Source organism: Scatophagus argus, chromosome 15 (genome assembly GCF_020382885.2).
Source record: "Scatophagus argus isolate fScaArg1 chromosome 15, fScaArg1.pri, whole genome shotgun sequence".
NCBI lineage: Eukaryota > Metazoa > Chordata > Actinopteri > Scatophagidae > Scatophagus > Scatophagus argus.
This window is the reverse complement of record NC_058507.1, coordinates 11,527,462-11,548,354: the sequence shown is the minus strand read 5'-3', so window position 1 is coordinate 11,548,354 and position 20,893 is coordinate 11,527,462. Positions and strand designations below refer to the sequence as shown.

The 20,893-nt window shown below is 40.0% G+C and overlaps 2 protein-coding genes across 2 annotated transcripts in view; one reads left to right on the top strand and one right to left on the bottom strand.

Annotated features, from left to right (window-relative positions):
* Window positions 1-822: 822 nt before the first annotated feature.
* On the top strand, window positions 823-4,781 carry prlh2r (prolactin releasing hormone 2 receptor). The gene is made up of 3 exons (XM_046413131.1): window positions 823-995; window positions 1,935-2,845; window positions 4,018-4,781. Exons 2-3 carry the CDS (start codon window positions 1,937-1,939, stop codon window positions 4,342-4,344), a joined length of 1,236 nt encoding a protein of 411 aa, XP_046269087.1. The 5' UTR covers window positions 823-995; window positions 1,935-1,936; the 3' UTR covers window positions 4,345-4,781.
* A 3,468-nt stretch (window positions 4,782-8,249) lies between these two features.
* Window positions 8,250-20,893, bottom strand: part of bahd1 (bromo adjacent homology domain containing 1) — a 28,823-nt gene continuing 16,179 nt past the window's right edge. Inside the window, exons 2-7 of the mRNA XM_046412169.1 lie at window positions 18,503-20,279; window positions 15,117-15,523; window positions 14,651-14,810; window positions 14,463-14,542; window positions 12,542-12,633; window positions 8,250-12,314 (exon numbers count right to left, since the gene is read on the bottom strand). Of these exons, the coding sequence (XP_046268125.1) occupies window positions 12,122-12,314; window positions 12,542-12,633; window positions 14,463-14,542; window positions 14,651-14,810; window positions 15,117-15,523; window positions 18,503-20,153 (2,583 nt within the window). The 5' untranslated portion in view covers window positions 20,154-20,279 and the 3' untranslated portion in view covers window positions 8,250-12,121. The remainder of the gene's footprint in view (window positions 12,315-12,541; window positions 12,634-14,462; window positions 14,543-14,650; window positions 14,811-15,116; window positions 15,524-18,502; window positions 20,280-20,893) is intronic.

Below are 20,893 nucleotides of genomic sequence, written 5' to 3'. Positions count from 1 at the left end.
GTGCAAATTGTAAATTCACCTCACACTGTAGTTGCTCATACCCGAGGATCAATGCAAATTTATACAGAAATTAATGATAAAACTGCTTTACAAATGCTTAACATTTTCTACTTCCTCCACGTCAGGGGCATGTTCATTATGTTCACAATCAACCCCTCTCTTGCTTTCAAGTACTCTTGAGTTTACCCTTAGCGGATACTCACTTGATGAATCACACGCTTTGGTTTCCTCTACCTCCAAGACGTTTCACAATTTTTACACAATTAGTTTTACAGAAAAAGATTTATATTCTTTAGTTTTTGCTTTTGGTATCTAGGTGTGCTCTTTTGGAAAGTGGCCTTGTTGTGAAGAATTGCACAGCTAGAAAACTGACAACCAGCATTTAAAATGATGTGGGCACAAACTATTCAAAATACAACATGAATGAAAATGTAGGAGAAATAATAAGGAAAAGAATATAAAATATGATAAATGTGTCAGGATCACTATAAATTAACTATTAACTATATATATATATATATACTACTACTACTACTATATACTACTATATACTACTAACTATATATATATGTGTGTACCATAATTAACTTGATTCTGTGGCAGAAAAAAAATACCACAGAACAGGGTAAGGTCATTATGAATTCACAATTTATTATCTGACAGTCAATACACTTCCCAAGCGGAATATCATAGGAGATTACGATTTTTCATTGGGGTCGATAAGTGAGTTTGAGATGAAATTTTATTTTCTTGAATCATACCAGAGGTGACTCACTCACATGAACACATACTGAATGCTGTGAGTGTGAGTGTGTGTGTGCGTGTGTGTGAGACAGTGAGAGAGAGAGAAACAGCACACATCTTTATTCTGAAGCAGAGCGGGCTGCAGTAAGGCTGCACAACAGTGGACCCCCCCCCCCCTACAGACAGAAGACACAAACAGGTGCTGGATTGTTCAAGCCATTTGAAACATGTCTGACTGACATCTGTTAGAGGTAGGCAATTTTTTCTTTTAAAAATTTTCTTGTTTGGTAACAAGATTGAGATTTATGAGAAAATCAATTAATTACTGATAACTTCAGATAAATGAGACAATAATTCATAATGAGGAGAGCACGATTTAAATAATATTCTTTGGAAAATTCAGATAATCTAGATAATCGAGAAATACAGTGTCATCATGTGGTCAGGCTCAGCTTAAGTAGGTCAGCAATTAACACTTATTCATGTTCTAAAATAGGTCAGTGAATATTTTTTATTATAATGTGTCATATTCACATTTCTTTTAGAACTGTTTGAAATGTGGCTGATTTGACATTCTGACTGTTTGCTATTCTTGTATGTTCCATGTGATTTGTTGGTTCCTTATGAATGAAACTGGCAAAATCAGGATGCCAAAAATGCTGAAACAATAATGCCAAAATATATGTTGAAGTCAGATGTTATTAGTCTGCCCCTTTTCATGCAAATAATAATAGAAATAATAGAAAATAGAATAAATAATAGAAAAAACACTGAAGCACTGTCATTCTCTTCATTGCAATCATGTGGTTTCTGTCAGTGAACCAAATCTTTAAGTCGCAGCCAGAATCAGATCGAAGCACAAAATGTGTAATAAATCAGTATTTGTTAGCCCATTTTCACACTGTCACATAACGTATGATTGCATGGTGCCAAGCACTGAATATTTCTTATTGCTTCGCCATGACTGCATCATTGAATATTACATGTACATATACTATTTCAGGGACAGAAGTGAAATGTGTCTGTCCACATGGGACTCATCTCTTCAATCTCAATCTCAATCTTCGCTTTGGATTCAATCATTAATCGGGGATAACTATAGACAATTAGGATGTTAAATCAGGTAAAATCAGCAGGTTATTGGAATGGTCTGACTCTAAATGGTTTCTTATTTATTCTGGTTTCTGCAGCTATGGACTGGGAGAAGTTCTTGAACCGATCTGGGATGAACTCTTTTACTCCAGCCTCTTCTTCAGCTCCATCCATGTCTGACTCCACCTTCTCTTCCTCCTACAGCAACTCTTCTCACCCCCTCTTGTTCACCTCCTCGCTCTCAGCTCCTTCCTTTTCTGGCTTGGAGCTTCTCTCTGACCTAAGGCTTGTCTTCATCCCTCTCTACTCGGCTGTGGTCCTGGTCGCCTGCTCTGGCAACCTCCTCTTGCTCTTTCTCATCTGGCACAACAAGAAAAGACACAACACCACAAACTTCCTCATCAGCAACCTGGCACTCGTTGACCTGGTCATGTGCGTCTTCTGTGTCCCTTTGACTGCATCCTATGCTTTTGACCAACGGGGATGGGTATTTGGCCCCCACATGTGTCACTTTGTCACTGTTATGCAGTCTGCAGCTGTCTATGCAGCTGTTTTGTCCCTCATGGCCATTGCAGTGGATCGTTACGTGGTTGTGGCTTATCCCATCCGCAAAAGAGCAGGATGCCAGTTCTGCTGGGGTCTGGTGGCCCTGATCTGGCTGTCCTCCCTGGCTTTATCCACGCCTACGGCACTACACACCGTCTACCTGGATCTCCGTGGTGCTGGGTTGCAGATGGCCGTGTGTGAGGAGTTCTGGGATGGCCAGGAGCGAGGCCGCCTCATCTACTCCTGTTTCATTCTTTTCTTCTCCTACTTTGTCCCACTGGCTGCCGTCTCCATTTCCTACTGTGCCATATCCCATCAGCTGAAGCAGAGGACCACATCATGCTTGACAGCATGTCCAGAGTTGAGATCTGCAAGGGCTGCATGGAGCAGACGGAGGAGGAAGACCTTCTACCTGCTGCTGGTGTCTGTCCTCTGTTTCGCCTTCTCATGGCTCCCCTTACAGGTACAGATGAATGTGTAAGTGAGACTGATGATTTGACGAATATGAAAACACAAATAAATTAATTCTTAAGTTCTTAAATTGTTGGCCATTTTAAGAAGTACAAATAATTGCTTTCTTAATCAACACTAGAGCCAGCAGCCATTTGGTTACTATCTCTCGTTCTGAAGGACCATTATTCCATTTGACCGAAGGTCCATTTTTCTGACCACCTGGTATCTCTAAAACAAAAGCACACTGCTCCAAATACCAGCTGTTCTGTTCTAAAATATAATAGTGTATTTGGATGTGCAGGAAAGCTTGAAGTAAGGTAAAGGTCATTGTCATGGCAACAATAACAAACATGTGGTTCATGTTGTAAAATGGTGGCAGTTTTGGTTGGGTTTAGGCATCTAATTAAAAACAAAAGCATCTAATTTTTTAATTTTTAGCTTCCAGAAAAGATAATTGTGTGGGTTAAAATAAGTATGTTAAGGGTATATCTGTTAAAATAGTTTATTTTTGTTTTACAAATAAACTAACAATAGTTGGACTAATTAGGTTTTGATCCAATAGGACATTTTTAGGACTTTTGGGGTTTTGGAACAATGGCATGGCACAAGCCGGTTAGCCTAGCTTAGCAGAAAGAGTGGAAATAGAGGGAAATTAGAAGGTTATTTAGTGAGCTTCAGAGGTGCTAGCAATCGACAGAACCAGGCCAGATGTTTCCCCATTTCTGGTCTCTGTGCTAAGCTAACCAATGCTGACTGTAGCCTTACCATACAGCTATGAGGGAAGAGTTAGTATTCTCAATTTGCAGGAAAGAAAATAATCTTCAGGCTGAAATTCAGTGAATAATAATTGTCCCTGACCTATCAGTAGCTTTTAGCCATGGAGCTCTGCCTGCCTTTTTAAAAGTCTAATAAAAGACCACAAATACAATCATTATGTGGTAACACTGTTGCAATTTGTAAAAAAAAAGAGTTACTTACTGAGCTACTAACCTTATAAACAGTACCTGTATTGGTCTGGTTTTCTACTCATCTGAATGAACAGCTTGGACCAGGAAATGGACTGAAATCTTTGAATGGAAAAAATGAATTAGCAAAGTGATCAGTAATTTATATCACTACCTAATGCTCAACTATTCCTTTAAAATAGCAAACGTCTAAAGATGTTAAGTCTTGAATTTACAGGTGGTGAATCTGATACGTGACCTGGACACAGACTTCTCCATCTTAGGGAAGAATTACGTGAACATCATCCAGGTATCCAGTCACCTGTTCGCCATGAGCTCCGCCTGTTACAACCCGTTCATTTATGCCTCATTGCACAACAAGTTCCTGTCCTGCCTGTGTCACCACTTCCTGTCTCGGAGAACAGGAAATGGAAAGGACAGGGGACAAGGGTCGAGCATCCTGACAATGTCACACAGAGTGCCACGCCTTCACACCAGCACCACTGTGGCAGATTTGCCAGGTGCTGCTGTAAATAACACTGGTCCTCAAGACAAGTATGATTAAATTGTTGTTTGTGCTGAATAAACACAAAACATGCATCCCCTGGTGTCGTCTTCTGCTCAGGTGGATGAAAGACTCTTCTCTTTGTCAGATCTGACACAGGGTGTCTTCTTCACTGTAAATGTAAAATGAATTTTGTCAGCCTAAATACTGACATACTGAGTGAATTTAAAGCACAGCAGAGCCACAGTGTCTACAGCTGGTCATGATCACAAACAAAGAGTCTGCTTGACTGAATTTATATGGTTTAAATATGGCCTGCTTTGATTTATATAGATTTATATAATGATTTATAGTCTTAATAAATGTGTGGATATTTATGTCCTATTTAGCACTGAAAATATATGCTGTATTAATATGCTATTATGAGCTTAAAATCTATTTTACACAGTGATCTCTTGCACCCCAAAAACACATCATACATTTTACCTACATTTTACACTTACATTTTTCACTTAATTGCTGTATATATTTGTATTTTTGTGAATTTCTAGTACTGTTCATTAGCTTGATGGCATGTTTATGTATATAATCTATTGATCTAAATGTTTATTTTTCATTGCTGTTCTACTGATAGTGTATTAGGATGGTTGTCTGTGTGTTATACATGTGTAAAGTTAGAGCTATTTTGTTGAGTGTCACTCTGTAAACAGGTTTGTTGAAATCATTTTTTCGTGTCCATTCATTTAGCGTTGCTTTAGGGTTGAAATAGCAGCATGAAGCGTTTCTGTGACAGTGAGTGAATAGTGTTTCAGTTTGGCCTTGAGCCACTGAAAGCGTTTCACACTTTCTGCAGCTGTGACATTTGACGAACACAAGTATGCAAAAATTTGTTTTAAATGTCAAATTTTAGGTGGTCAGAGAGAAAAATGCAGCACCTGTGCCGTTCATTAGGATGCGCATAACAGTAAAGAGTGAATGAACCTAGGAGAAAATGTCATTAAAGAAGTAAAAAAACACAATTATGATGTAATGCGCCAACTAAAAGCAAATGACATTTTGAATGCTGAAACACAGTAAAATAGTTTGAACAGAAAATAAATTACCAGTTGTTTTTACTTATGTTTTACGCTACTCTAACATATTTGTGTTGTCTATCTTTCTTAAAACTGTCTCACAAATAAAAACTTGAGTGCTTGTGTCACTAGTACTGCTGATTGTCTCTGTAAGCAACAACAGTTCACAGCGGCTCTAATGAGCAATGAATCATTTCACCTGAAAACAAGCTAGAGTTAGAGAGCTGTCAAGTTGTACTGATTGTAAGTATGGCATTCTTCCCTACATTTTCTCTTCAAAGAGCATGAATGGAGCTCAAAATTGAATTTTCTTCTGTGGATGCTTTGTACTAAAAAAACTGTTTAAATCAAGAAAATATCTAACAGCCTTAGAAATTCCCTAAAGACGACACAAACCCACATGAAGCTACAGCACTAAGGCTGAAAAACCATAATGAGTGTGTCTATTAGATGAAACCATTAATGTGCAATTATTATTATCACTTTTAGGCAACAAATTTAAACCCTTCATCCATTACTTTTGCAATTATATCAGAATAGCACAGTCAATTATAGAGATTGTTATCTTTATATTCAAACTTTCTAAATGGCTCATTTTATTGATCACACACTTATATTTTAAAACACCAGCCATCTGTTCTGTGTGTGTGTGTGTGTGTGTGTGATTCATGTGTGCTCCTATGCTCAGCTGCAGAGGGCAGAAAAGGTTCAAAAGACAGTGGAGTGGTGCAAAATTGGAATGAGTCAGTCCTTTGAAAGCTTTACAGGTGTGTACTTTAAAAACTGAAATGCACTTGCGCTCAGTCTGACATGACATGGGAGAAACCACTTTTTCACCTCTTCAGACATTTCTGACATGTGGGATAATCTTATGTTGGAAAGGCTTTGATGAAAAAGGCAGTTTTCCCTTTTTTTGTTTGAACAGCAAATTGCTATTGATTTAATCAGTCAATCAATATCAAAAATGTAGAATTAAAAGCAACAAATCCCAATGTCAGCTGTACCCCTACAGTGAGTTCAGGTAGTCCTACTATCATTGGCCCAACCTTCACATAACCATTAACTCATTAGTCTACTTTTAGCTATTTCATCTGTTATATACATTACTATTTTAACTGTTTATCGAAACATTTTACAGTTTCAACTCACTTGTAATGAAGTCCACTATTTCCAGCTATTTATCAATTACTTTAGACGAGCTATTTCATGTATTGTGTTCACTTGATGCATTCTTAACGGCAACATGAGGTAGTCAAATGTTCAATACAGCTGACTCAAGTAATTAGGTGTGTACTGTCCAATAATCAGCTTGTAGTTCATAGTTTACTGTAAGTGGCTGAGCTCTTTCCCCTTATCGCTGAACTGCAGAAGGTACCCCTTGCTAGGTATAACTGATCAAAAGTACACATAGGCTAGATAGTGGCTGTCATATACCATAGTCTGAAACTACTCTGTTACAAGTAAAAATCCTGAAATCCTTAAGTAAAAGTATAGAAGTATTATCAGGAAGATGCACTTCAAGTATCAAAAGTAAACATACTCAATATACAGAGCGGCTCCTTTCATAGCCTTTTATTATTATAGAATATTATACTATTCTATTTTATCATGAAATACACAAGTATTTTCATGTTATAGTTTGTCAGTGTGAGCCAGTTCTAGATGCTTTGTGTACTACTGAGTAGATTGTAGTACTATGTCACATCACATCATGCATAAAATAACCAATATCTAGAGGTGTAAAATAAAAAAGTCTAATATTTATGTCTGGAATGAAGGGGAGTTGAAGTATGATGTGTAAAATTGAATTACTCAAGTTTAGCACTTCAAAATTGTACTTCAGTATAATACTTGAATAAAGGTACTTACATTGCAGACAACTGGACTAGGACATTCAGAGGAGACTGCACCAACGTCAAGACACAACTCACAAAACACTCAGGCAAAAACAAACAAACAAACAAAAAAAAAAACCCACCTCAAGTGAGGCTGAACTTTTTGCATCCTTATTCCACACATGCTGTTACAGATGCAAATGACTTACCTGCTCATGCCATTTAAAACCTAATAAACTCAGCAGTGACAGAGACCTCATGCATAGTCATCATGGGCCTGATTATGGAAGTTACATGATTTATTTTAGTGTCTCCTTGTGTCTCCTTTCAAGATTCTCACACTGCCTTCCTGGCATAATGTGTTCAGCGTAACAGATAAATGTGGTCGTAATAATTTCAGGTGGAAGGAGATGAATGAATGACGAAAGCAGAAAAAAGGGGGGAAAGGCTTGAGGCAATGAAAAGAAGACAGTGATTTTGATTTATATGGATAAAATAATACATATATATTTTTTTGAACTCAAATAAAGATAAACGAAATTCCTGAGGTTCAGATTGTTTCCATGCAATAAAAAGATAAGCTTCCTTTCACTGCTGACATTAGTAAACTAGCAACAAGAGAAGTTACACTCAGCACAGGAATGTACATGTAGATAGACGATCAACATTTGGCTGACAGATGCACAGTTTAGAACTGGGTGTTGAACTGATTCAATCATGATTACGCAGGACAAACCTTATCTAGTCTGTAATGTGGACAAAGCTTGTAGCCTGAAGCATCCTATTGACAGTCAACTGATATTGCTGGTCAACCTTTTCATACATGAACCTTTTCAACATAGAGCACATTTCATGCAGTATCTGACACATCGGCAATAATTCTATTCTTCGAAACACTTTAAAAACCCAGCATCCTGATCATTGTGATGATTGTATTTGATCAAACCACTCAGACTTCAAAATGATGGCCAAGTGAGGCACCGTGTGGGCAACAGCTATTACTACAGCTCTCAACCTGCCAATTAAACTAGACAGAATAAAAGCAATCTCTCAAACAAACATTCAAACTCATATATTATTTATTACAATTAAATATTTTTCTTATATTACAGAGGTCCATTTGAAACCATACAAATAATCTGTGCTGTGATTAATATTTCCGAGATATTTCCAAAACGCCATGCAAAGAATAAGAACATAAATTCACATCAGAAGAACCAAAGTTTACATTTTTTGTATACACCTGGGGATGAAAATAAATTCATGTTTCAATACCTTCTCCCCTCTCACTTTCTGGTGCAAACATTTCTTTAATTTAACATCAGACAAGTGTCGGCTGACCAAAATGAAAGGCATTTGGAAGGTGGGTAAAAACAACAGTAACTGCTTGTCCTTCTCTAAATGAAAAGAGCTTGGAATATATACGGATCAATGGGAACAGGCACAGAGGACCAATTAAGACATAAGTGTCACACATCTTGATTAAACATAATTAGTTTGCTGAGTGATTCCTAAGGCCATGATACATGTTTATTCTGTGTGTGATTCCTAACTCTGATCCAGAACAGCCAGGGGGATTTTAAACTGCAGAACCAAATCAAGTCGAAAGTAGTTCTGCTTGATTGTGCTGTGGGAGCTTTACTGCCATACATCCACCATAAATCAGTATTCAACAGTCAGTGGAGAGAGTCTGCCACAGTTTTGATAAAGACTGATAAGCTTTGGTTTACTGAGAAAGGCAGATTAAAAGAGCAAAGTTTCTTTCCATAGTAGCCTGAATTAGCCAATATGAAAATACTCATCTGAGGAGGCCTGTTTGTCAAGTCAAATATTAATACAGTAATAGGTTATAGTGAATTCTGATTGGTAAATCAACACACAAAATTAATTTACCCTGCCTTTTGTATAGGGAGTGAAGCAGAAGTAAGTAGGATGTGGGCATTTTCAAGTGATACTCCACCCAAAATCTATGTTAAGACTGTCACATACTCACCCCCCTGTGCCTGTAACATGGCTTTAAGCAGTTTCCGTCTTCATACAGAACAGCGCTTGAGGTCAGCTTAAAAACAGCCCAATACAAAAAATTCAAATGGTGACAAGGTTCAAAGTGGAGTAAAAAGACTTAAAACACTCTTGAAGGATAATCAACTTATTCACTGTCCATCCATACCTTTAGTATTTTCAGTATCTCAAGTACACCAGCTGCATCCTCTGCTTTCAACCTCTTTTCAACTGTCTATGTGAATTTTTTTTTAATAGCTTACATTTTTTCCACCATGAAAGCTTGTAACAAATTAAATTCATTGCTGTTGCTGGAATTCAAGCTGACTGCAGTCACTGCTCTTCAAGAAGCGCAAAACTACAAATTTTTAAGCGAGTGATCAGTGTAACTCAAGTCTGGGCGCTAAATATGACGCTACAGCCAGCACATGGTTAGCTTAGTTTAGCATAAAGACTGGAAACAGGGAGAAACCGCTATCAGCAAACTATTGTTTTATACTTCAACATGTTAATTAGTGAGTTTTAAAGGTGCTGGTAGGTGGATGTTTTTGCCTTTCTTGACAGAGCTAGGTTTCCCACTGCTGTCTTTATGCTAAGCTAGCCTAACTGGGCGCTACTTATTGATCTTAGTGATCTTCTCCTTTAACTCTCAACAGTTGGGTGTTTGATACCAACAACCAGGTGGAACATTGAATCAAACGTGGGCAGATCTTTCTCAAAATAAGTGTAGATCAAGGATTAGTTTGGCCTTTCAGGTCACATAAGATCATATGAATACGATGGACCTGCAATGCATCTCAAGCATTTAGGAATCAAGATCAGTACAACAAAAACCTTCATCACCCCAGGCTGATATCGATACACATTTCTAAATGAAAGGCTGGGAATGTTCTCTAAGGCAGCAAGATCAAGGGCACAGGCTAATGGCAAGGTAAGTTTAAATGGTTGTTAAATTTAAAGGTGAAGAAGCAAAGCTTTATCATCTGAGGAGAGGTGAAATGAGAATGACAGGAATCTGAGAGAGGCCAACGTACGTTTTGGTCCTGCAGGTTAAGCGTCTCTGGTCACATGTTAGCAGATGTCCTTCAAACTGTATCTGAGATCCTTCCAAATACTCCAAATGTGTCCTCAAATCTGCCTGGAGGACTTCAGAATCTCAACACAATATTTAATAGGTTTGTATTGGGCAAGCAAGCTCAGTCGGTCACAGAAATACTACTGCAAATGACACGCACACTTTTCATCTTAGACAGTGCAGCTAAGGAGAGAACACCTTGATCTCCTCTAATCAGGAATGAATGCCACTCATCTAAAACTCTATTTTTTTAAAATTATCTTTTGAAAATAAATTAGATTTTCTCAGTACAGAAATAAATACATATCTTTTCTCAACATAGGAATGAATCATAATCACAGATCTAAATGCTACACTGAATACATGACTCACCGTCTCATCGGCGAACAAACAAGAATATAGGTGACTAACTGATGCCATCTGCCATGAACAGACACTCATCCGGATATATAAATGCAAATGTACAGTTAGCTGACACCGGATGTCAAATCACACCTCTGGCAAACAGCTTTGAGAAAGTAAAATATTCCTAAGCATTGGCATAACAAAAATCCCCTCAATGCTCGGCTCACTGGACATCTTCACACTGCAAAATCAAATAAACTGAACTGTGCTTCCTTTGTAGAGTGCAGGTCAATAAAAAAAGCTGTGAAAATCACCGCTGAGGTGAATTTCAGAGTTACAGATATATACCAGACATATAACCTTCAATTCTCTCAGAAACTCAAGAGCAATGTAGACACATACACATCGCTGGCTGTGCATGTGCTTGATCAGCGGTAACATTAACATTAATTTGAATTTAATCAAACCTTCTGATCAGAAACTCGCCTCGCAGCCGTCTTCAGATTTTCTACATAGACCTACAGTTAATTCATGAACATGAAAATGCTTAATGATAAAATTCCTTAAAAATTGGGAAATACCCTAATTTATTTCCTTGCCAAGATTTAAATGAGAACATCACTGCCACTCTCAGCAACCAGTTAGCTCAGCTGCACACAAAGACTGGAACCAGCTAACCCGACTCTGTCCAAAGCTGGAGACGACAACTAGTCGAAGGAAAACCTTCACATTGTTTCCAGTTTTTATGGTAAGCTAAGATCACCAGCCAGAAAACCTACACATTAACATTGGCTTTCATCTTCTCATCTAACTTTCAGCAAGAAATCGACAAAGCACACTTCCAAAAACATCTTGAACACAGATGTTCACACAAGAACTTTTGTCTAAGACTTCTATATGCAGTGCCTTGTAGAAACCTGTATGTTTCTACATTCAGATGGACGTCAAGAAACTGCAAATCACAGAGCAATCTAAGGATAAATGTGATTAAATCTTCAGCCACTCTGAAACGTTTTTCTGAAACAGTCTGTTCTCAAGGACTGTGGCGTGATATGCTTCAGATTTTCTTTAGCCATGGTGTATCACTGAGACACACTGTGTGTCTGATATCTGTCAGGCAGATAGTGCTTCACATGTAACATCAGCTTCTCTTCATATCTATCACATGTCACATTTCTAAGAGCTACAGTAGCATTTTCTACAGCAGAGTACTTTCAGGTTCTTCACACAGCTGCTACAACATCAGAGAGCCATGTAGGATAAAGACCATTTACACTGCCATATAAACTCTTATATAACATATCAGACCATTACTTGGACTAAATAAATGTGTGCCATGTAAGTATGGACAAGAGATTTCTAAGGAAAATAAGCTCATTTCTCAGTCCTTCATCCTAAACATCACACAGGCAGCAGGTAGGTATGTAGCTAATTAAAGTCATGGAGGATGAAACCAGAGTAATGTTATCTCACGTCCTATAGCATTGTGTCTCATGCCCAGTCAGATGCTACTGCAGGTTCTTGAGAAGGCGTCCGTAGCGGAAGTCATAGACGTGTCGACAGAAAAACACCAGCTCTGGGTCGACGTCATCGGGCACACAGTGGTGGGTGGGCATGGCGTTGCCAACAACGGGTGGCACCATGAGGGAGGCGGCACTGTCAAGTACGCCATCCCTACGGCGTTTTACCAAGGCACAAAATCTGGAGCACAAAGCACAAAAGCAATACATCACACTGCCTGCTTTTTATGTTAAGCATCTGGCATTTTTTAAGCTAATCCAGTGGTTATTTGGCTTAAAAACATCAAAACAAAATTTTCTCTGCAGGACCATGTAATCTCTCAAAAGCAACATGTTTCAGACAATAAATATCCTTAAAAGAAATGTCTCAAAGCTACCACGAAATGTAAAACTGCTTTAGTCTCTTACCGGCAATACTGTGCTAGTGTTAGGACATAGCATTTGTCTTCAATGCAGGCCACACTGTTCACATCCTGGTGACGAGATGCAAAGATCTCATTCTGTTGAAGAGAAAGTTGTGTTAGCTACGAACAAAGAAACAAACGAAAAAACCTAATCCACTAAGCCTCAGAATTAAACATTTGATCCCCTTAAACCAGAGCTGCCCAACGTGATGCATAAAGTTCAGTTTGGCAGATTTTTCTAGCAAATATAAATAAAAAAAAACATTATATATAAATCACTGGTTTTGCCATATTATTCTTGTGAGATAAGAAGACTCTGCAGGCTCACTAATTATGAATAATTTCTTATAATGTGAGCACTGCAGGCAGTGTGACACCTCGCACAGGATGTCAGTCAGTTAAGGAAACTTGAAGTTCTTGCCATTTTTCATCTTAAGAATACAGTACAGCAGGTGTTTACTTGTGTGTACATGTCCCAAGGCACACCATTAAGTTTCAGTTTTGGTCCTCCAAGGGAATGTTTGTACTCTACCGCCTTCAACCTTAAAAGACAACATCTGTCTCACTTCACTGTACAGCAGAACTTCTGCCTCAACGTCACTCTAGATATAAAGACAGTCAGAGGAGAAAGACGTTTTGCTTCTTCCTCTGAGCCAAAGTCCGGTTCCTGTTAATGCTGCCATGACATGTTTGTTGTTTGTCAAAGCAGCTGAGAAATTACAGACTTCATGTGGTTTATTGCTTCTGGAGATTTAATAAACTGCAACTTGTTCCTCTTGGAGATTATTGACAACAGGAAGCATGAGCAACAGAAGCTGCTCCTCAGCATGTGTGTTTGTTCAGTCACTCTCTCTGAGACACATTTCCAGTTACTGAGGGAAGCCAAAACCCCCAAAGTCTTCTTTTGAATCGTAATTTCATTTTGATACAAGCTGACCATATAAACAGGAACAAATGGAAGGCAAAATGAACAACAGCAATTGCTAAAAACACAGATGTGTTACATGTAGTGTGTTGCAAACTAATCCTCACATAAGAAAGCAAAATAACACCAATGAGGAAATAAAAAGATCAAGGTGAGAACACACTTACATGACCATTATTCCCTTATAACAGGAATCCTTGGGCTTATACAACAGAAATTTCCCAACAGATTTATTTATTGTCAACAAATATCGTGACAAGTCCAAAACCAACAATGCCTTAATCATTTTTCCAGTACTTTCCAAATTCCCTACCCTGTCTATATTGGCATTCAACCACAAACCCATTTGCTCCTACTATAAATCTTGTAAATCAGTCAGAAATATATAGTCTCATTTTGTTGAAGAGATACGTAATGCAGGAAGCTGTGAACTTTAGTTTTAATTGACAAATTGCGTAAATAGGGCATCTGGTGAGAGCTATTTTCAGCTGTGGATTAATACGCATTTGGTGCTCTAGTAGGAAGTACCTGCTGAAGCAGAAGTGTGCATGTGGTATTGACTCAAAATACACAACTGGGGCCACGTTTCTGATGATGAAGGGATGTGTTACCCAGTACAACTGTGTGGTTCATTGTTTTAAAAAAGTTTTGGACAGAAAGGAGGGTAAATGACACAGAAGAATAAGTTTTATCAGGTTTACACACACAGACAGTACTTGTGAATGGGATCAGATATAGAAATATTGAAGATTATCAGTCCTAATGTCGAAATTGTCTGCTAATTTTAAAAGTCAGTTTAACTAATGGTTTTACTGTTTTTGCATATTTTATAATATGAAGGCTTATAAATATACTAGCCTCCTTACATGTAGTTTGATATACACTGCACAGTGACTGACAAACTATTTGAACAGGCTGGACTGGAGTTATGTTACAGGTGTCCTAATGGAGTGTCCTGCCGACCAATCAGAAACCAATATAAAAGGGCTTTGTTTCTCACCTCACAATGTACACTGGGGTTGCGTCCCCCCTGAGTGTGTTCTGGACGGTAGTACCAAAACAAACTCATCATCAGCTCTCCTGAAGAAAAAAAAAAAACAGTTGATTTTGTTTGTTTGCCAGCAATTATCACATTAATTCTGCTTTTCCTGCGTTGAGAGTAAACACTGTGTTCAGCGTGTGTCCTACCTGACTCTGGCTCTTCCCACAGAGCTGAGACCTTGGCCACGTAAGGCAAAGACTTCTTCCTAGGTCCAGATTTTAGCAGGACAGTGTCTCTGACCCGAATCAGCTCCCCGTCCCTCTGGACTCCCTCGAAACACTTCCTCAGCACCAGAGCCTCCTCTCCCTGGGAACACACGCAGAAGGAAACACTGACTCCTCAAGCAGCCAGAAACTGATAACCAGTGAAAGGCTGTGGAGTAAAAAGCTCCAGGATTTGATTTGTATTGAATGACTTTTGTGTCAAAACAGAAATGAGAACAGTCAGGTGTTTAAATGAAACTCAAAAAACAGTGAATAAGCCATAAGATGCGTGTGTGATGAAACATCCCAAATGCTCTTAGGACAGTCAGGTTAAATTACAACATATTTAATTACAAGCGGCACCATCATGTCTGAGTCACAAAGCACCAGCATGACTTTCCCAACGTACCACGGAGAAAACCTCCTTCTGAAAGGGCAGGCCAACTGGCTGCCAGCCGTTGGTGGTTTTTTGGCGGTTGTTCTTCGGCTGCTTGGCAACCGTTCGCACGATGCTGGCAGAGCTGAGCTTCTGTTTCTTGTCCCTGTTGAGAGGGCGGACAGCCGAACTGACGCTGCCGGTGCCGCGTGCGCCAGACCTTGACCCGCTGGGCGACTTGGCACTCTGCGGACACTCTTTCGCCACCTGCAGCGGAGGCTGTGGTTGGCTGGGGTCGGACAGTGGAGTCTGAATGTGGGGCACTGATTGGCCGGCTGGAGGCACCGTGGGAATGGGGCAGCCAGTGAGGATTCTGGGACTGGGGCAGATGGGGATGGAGGAGGGACTGTGATGGTCATTGGGAGTTGATGAGTAGTCGTCTGAGGAATGAGCAGAAAAGATAATGAAGTAAAGGGACAAAGGACATGTACACAGTCCCTGAAGGAACAGCTACGGTGATCAACAAGCTTTAACAAGGTTACATAACAGACATCAACGACACTCAGTTGTTATTAGTTCTGCTGAAGCAGCAGAAAAACAAACACAGCCTCAATTAAGGTCAATTATAGCCGAAGAGAGCAGCCCCTCAATCACACACACACACACACACACACAGACATCCATATGAAGAGGACACTGAAAAACAGTGTGAAGTAACAATCCCACAACACAGTGGTGATGACAGTAAGGGGAATTAATGATCAGTTTGTTTCAGTTGATCGCTCAGCTCCCTGGATCCAAACTTTATTAGCAGCCTTCCTTTCCTACAGGAGAACACATTATTGTTAGGCAGTAGTCTTCTTTTTGGCGTTAGCAAACTGAACCATTGGCAAACACAGGTCAAATATTATCAGGTACACACAGATAAGTCTGTACCTAATGAGTACGAGTTAAGATTGTTAATACAAAAGCTTCAGTGAACTTTGGTTGTGTTGTTGAAGATTCAGCAGTTCTACAGCTCAGACTGTTCAGTGGCTCAAAATAGCTCAACCTCAACCAGCTGTAACATTAAAATGCTGCTAGATGAGTCAGGGGGTTAATTTTACACCTTATGCTTTCAGGTCATTTTGTTGCCTATACTTCTCTGCTTTTACTTGTATGAATTTTGAAATACAATGCTTTTACCTGTAACGGAGCCTTTTTTAACTGTGGCACTGAAACTTTTTTTCAAAGCAAGACTATATAACGCTTGGCCCAACTGTGGCCAAAAGTAGTGATTGCACAAAACTGGTCAGTAATAAAGTCAGTGGACTGACTTTACTGACTGCAGGTGCACAGCAATATTATGTAAAGTTTAGCAAACATTATCCACCATGAGCTACCGGTCACACCAGACCAAAGCAAACGTCCAGCTGCACTGAATTAATGTGAGTGTGAATTCAACTTTAGATTTAATGTTCAGTTTCTTTAGTTACAGTACTACATTACTACATCATGATTAGTGCTGTCTTGATAAACATCTTTTTGGATCATATATTGACCCAGAAATTATTGCGATTAACGATACTCAAATGAAATACACCCTGTCAACGAGCGATGCACTTTTAATTCCTAATAATATTCAGACACTGGAATGTGAAAGTCATATTAAAATATCCTAAAAAATATAGGCTAACGAAATGAAGAGGAGAGCAAGGTAGATGTACCTCAAACCTGATTTGCACACACCTGTTCAGTAAAGAGTCAAGGTCTAATCAGGCAGACTGAGTGTGTGTGACCGAGCCCTTAGACATTTTGACCAGTCATGTCAGGGAAAGCACAGGTGTTCCTACAAACATTAACAATGCTCTATTCAAGAGTCTTAACGAGTCTTGACAGTGAGCCAACCAGCACAATAACAGGATAAGCAGCTAAATGGAATTCAGCCATCATTAATTTCATTATTTACACCTTTGCTTTACCGAGCGTGACATGCCAAAATGAAAAAGGCCAGTTTGTGAAAACCTCAAGATCTCCACTTAGATAACAGCTGGCAGTGCTCTTCTAGACAAAAGTATCAACCCTCAAAGCCTGACCTGGTTTTGGCTGCTGGAGACCACAGAAAAAGAAAGAGATGGAGCAGTACATTGGGGTGTGTTCCCTATGTGTTCTTAAGGTTGTTTTAATGCCACGTTCAGGAGTTTTTAAACTCATTCAGGCAGACACACACACACACATATATTTAGTTTAACACTGCACACATGACAGGGAGTTTTTCTGTTCGGGTTCACATCTGTGACCTGAACACAGTAAGTGACTAACTGCTGACACAGGAGCTCATACAGTCAGCCTTGTATTCTCTGTCCAGCAGCGTGTTTTCAAACTTACACAAAAGAGGTTTTGCCCTTCATCTGATATTTTTTGTTACTTCCCACTCAAGTGGCATTCAAAAATGGGAGATTAAAAATGCCTCACATAATAGCTATTCTCAGTACATCATGCTGCTTTGGCAGCCGGATTAACGGGTTGGAGCACTGCATACAAAATAACCTGATAACTACAGTGGCAGCTCATGAATATTAAATACTTAAACTTTTTAGAAAATCTCTCACTTAAAAAATGTCTCACTTAAAAAGGTCTGTGATTTTACAGATGAAGTATTTTAGTTCCTTTGTCACGGGGATTACTACTCAGCCTGTGAAAATAGTTTAATTTCTTTTGTGGCTCAGCAGGGAGCTCTCCAAAGTCACAGAAAATAACATCGATAATGTCACTAAACAACACTAAATCGCTGGAGTAACCTTTTAATCAGCCCTCCATTATTTCTGGCCTTCGCCGTCAACCACAAATGCGTGTACACCATTTAAATTTATGGCCAAAAGACATCTTTTTCCACTAGAACACGCACATGGGTTTATTTTTCAAGAGCTGACACATGAAGCTAACAATAAAATTGCTTTTTTTCCGTTTGCATTTTTCTTTTATCTGACAACTGACAGAACCACAAATGATGGAGTGGGTAAATTATTTTAGTTGATAAGTGGCTGAAAGCTCCACAAAAATATAAATAAATAAAAATAAACAAAAAACAAGTGGGTGCTGTGGGAAAAAAACTCTTTGTCACACTGCAGCTTCCAACATCAGACGCCAACCTGTAAACTCAACATTTAAAGTTAGTTCACCTTCACCACATCACAGTCACACTTCAATCTGCAGTAGCAGCAAACACATCCTTTGATCATTCAAAAAATCAGAGAGATTTTGGACACTTTCTTAGACATATAAGGCATTTGAGAAAGTTGTCAGTGTTGTTACGTAAGTGCTGCCAAGACAGATACCTGTGCATTAACTCATCTCCCTGAATTCTTCAAAAACAACTCTGACACAGCGCTGACAGCTGAAGAAGTAAATCTAGTCATGTCAATCTTCTGTCTGCTCACCTCTTTTGATGCCATGGTTACATTTGGTGCAGTCAGTGGGGCTGAAGGAGCACCCTCCTCTGGCGATGGCTGGAATCACATTGGTATAGGAAGAGTAGCCGTTGAGCCTGCAGGGCTCTCCGTAGCACGCCTCCACTGAGGTGCAGCAGTACATTGGATGGGTAATCCCTGAGGACTGCAGCCCGCTGCTGGGGAGCAGCTTGGGTCTCTTGCTGCTTCTTGGGCACAAAGTGAGGGGTGGTATGGGAGAGGTGGAGTTGTCAGGGTGGCTGAAATGAACATAGTAGCCAGGGAAACAGGTGTATGTGTGTGGGCTGATGGTTATGGCTGCTGGGTGGGCTACGGAGTGGGGGGACTGAAGATGGTGGTGATGATGATGGTGGTGGTGATGGTGATGGTGGAACACCTCAGACAGCGAGCCATCCTCTGGTTTCTTGAAGGTCTTGTCCTCCAGGAAGAGGGCCAGTCTGTGACAGTACTCGACACACCTCTCCTGGGAGCAGCAGTAGCAGGAAGACAACTCGGTCTCCACCTGCTCCTCTTTGATTGTTTTCAAGGAGTGTCCCAGCGAGGAGCCACAGGGGAGCGCATGTTTGAGGCACTCCTCTCCGCCTGTGGTGTCCTTCCACTCTGGATCCAAAGCCTCACTTTTACACAAGCTACAGCACCCGTGGGTGGCAGAGCTCAGCCGGGAATGATGCGGATCCTCTTTACCCTGTTGTCTGTGCTTTAGTTGGTCCTTGTGTTTGGGCTGTGTTGCTCTTTTGGTCAGCGTTGTTTGTCCACACAACGGTTTACTAATCTCATCCTGAGTCGTAGCTGCTGCTTCACTCCCACTCCCCAGCTTGGACTCTGTCTTCTTTTGCCGTTTGGTTCCATAGGCGGCACTGGTGAGTTTGAGCAGTGTTGCAGCAGTGAGGCCAGCCTGACGTCGAGGCGTTGGCGCAAACAAAGCCAACCAGTCAATGTTCTGAGCATCTGCTGCTGACCGCCTCTGTTTTTTAGGTCTTTCCTTTGGGTCCACTTTTCCTCCTGCAAGAACCTTTTTGGTGTCATGACCTTTATGTTCAGTTGTAGTGAGATTATCATTAGCTGGCTCTCCATGAAAAGACTGCTGTTTCTTTGATGTGAGATTTGACGTGAGGGGATCGTGTCTGTAGAGCAGCAAGCTGTTGACAGCCTCAGCGTTGAGAGCTGCCATTCTCCTCCTCCGGGGCTCAAAGACAGGTACGGGCAACATGAGTAAGGCGTCAGATTGGTTGATTTTTGGTTCCAGTGTTTGCCGATTGGCTATGGAAGTTTTCTTTCGTCCAGATTTGGTCCGTTTTTGAATGGAGCTGGAGTGAAGCTTCCTTTTGACCTTAATGTTCTTTTGTTTCCCAGTTTTCCGTGCATCCTTTTCTTTACCCGCAACTCTTTTCTCCTCCAGGCGGGTTAGCAGGACGCAACAGTCCAGTGCTTCTCCATCACCCACTGCCAGTGTCTTCTTCCTATGTCGGTGTGACTCTTTCTTATCCTTCTTCTTCTTCTTTCCTTTCAACTCATTCTTTCTCTCCTTCCCTTTTTTCATGCCACCTCCTTTCTCCTTGCTTCCCTTCTCCATCCGGAACTTCCAGAATTTCACAGAATGACTCTGCTGAGCTTTCACCATGTTCTCAGCGTCCGTGGGCAGATCCACCAACTCCTCTTCATCCACAGGATCCTACAATGGTGGGTTTCAGCTCAGAGAGACCCTTTAGTGAGCATCATCACGGATCATCAAATGGGTCCACACACTCTGCAGAAAGACACAGACCAGACATTTAACCTTAATGTTTGACTTGAATGTTTCTGGGTCCCCAGACCACTTAAAGACACCATTTCTCTGTTATCTGTAAACCACATGTAGGATAAAGGTGAAACTGACATAAAGAGCACATTATGTTATGTTATATTTAAGCTTGAGGCTTTATGCACTCTGTCCTTTTGCTCTTGTTACACTTCAATCATACAGATACATAAATCAATTAATTAATTACACTGCAGCTGATGCATGTTGTGATATAAGATTGCAGATGAAACTGATAAAAAAAACCTTTTTGTCCTTTGTGTCAATAATGACCATTTTCGTTAATGACTCACATAATCCACAATTCCAACAGAGAGTCCAACAACACAAACATTCACCCACCTGGTGGCAACACCGAAGAACAGAGCAGAAACTGATGAGTGTGTCAAGATTTGATATGATGGATGCTTTTATAAGTGATTTGGATCTGTAAACAGTTCCATACTGATTTCATTTCAGCCATAACTACAGCATGTAGAGGATCTCTGAAAGTGGTACTCAGGCTTACCAAAGAGCACGTAACTGGAATAAATACGATAAGATGGCAAAGACCGTTTCACCTG

Coding starts and splice junctions, on each gene's coding strand:
- prlh2r (XM_046413131.1), top strand. CDS start 1,937: ATGGACTGGGAGAAGTTCTTGAACCGATCTGGGATGAACTCTTTTACT. Junction 2,846..4,017: donor TCTCATGGCTCCCCTTACAG/GTACAGATGAAT, acceptor TTGAATTTACAG/GTGGTGAATCTGATACGTGA.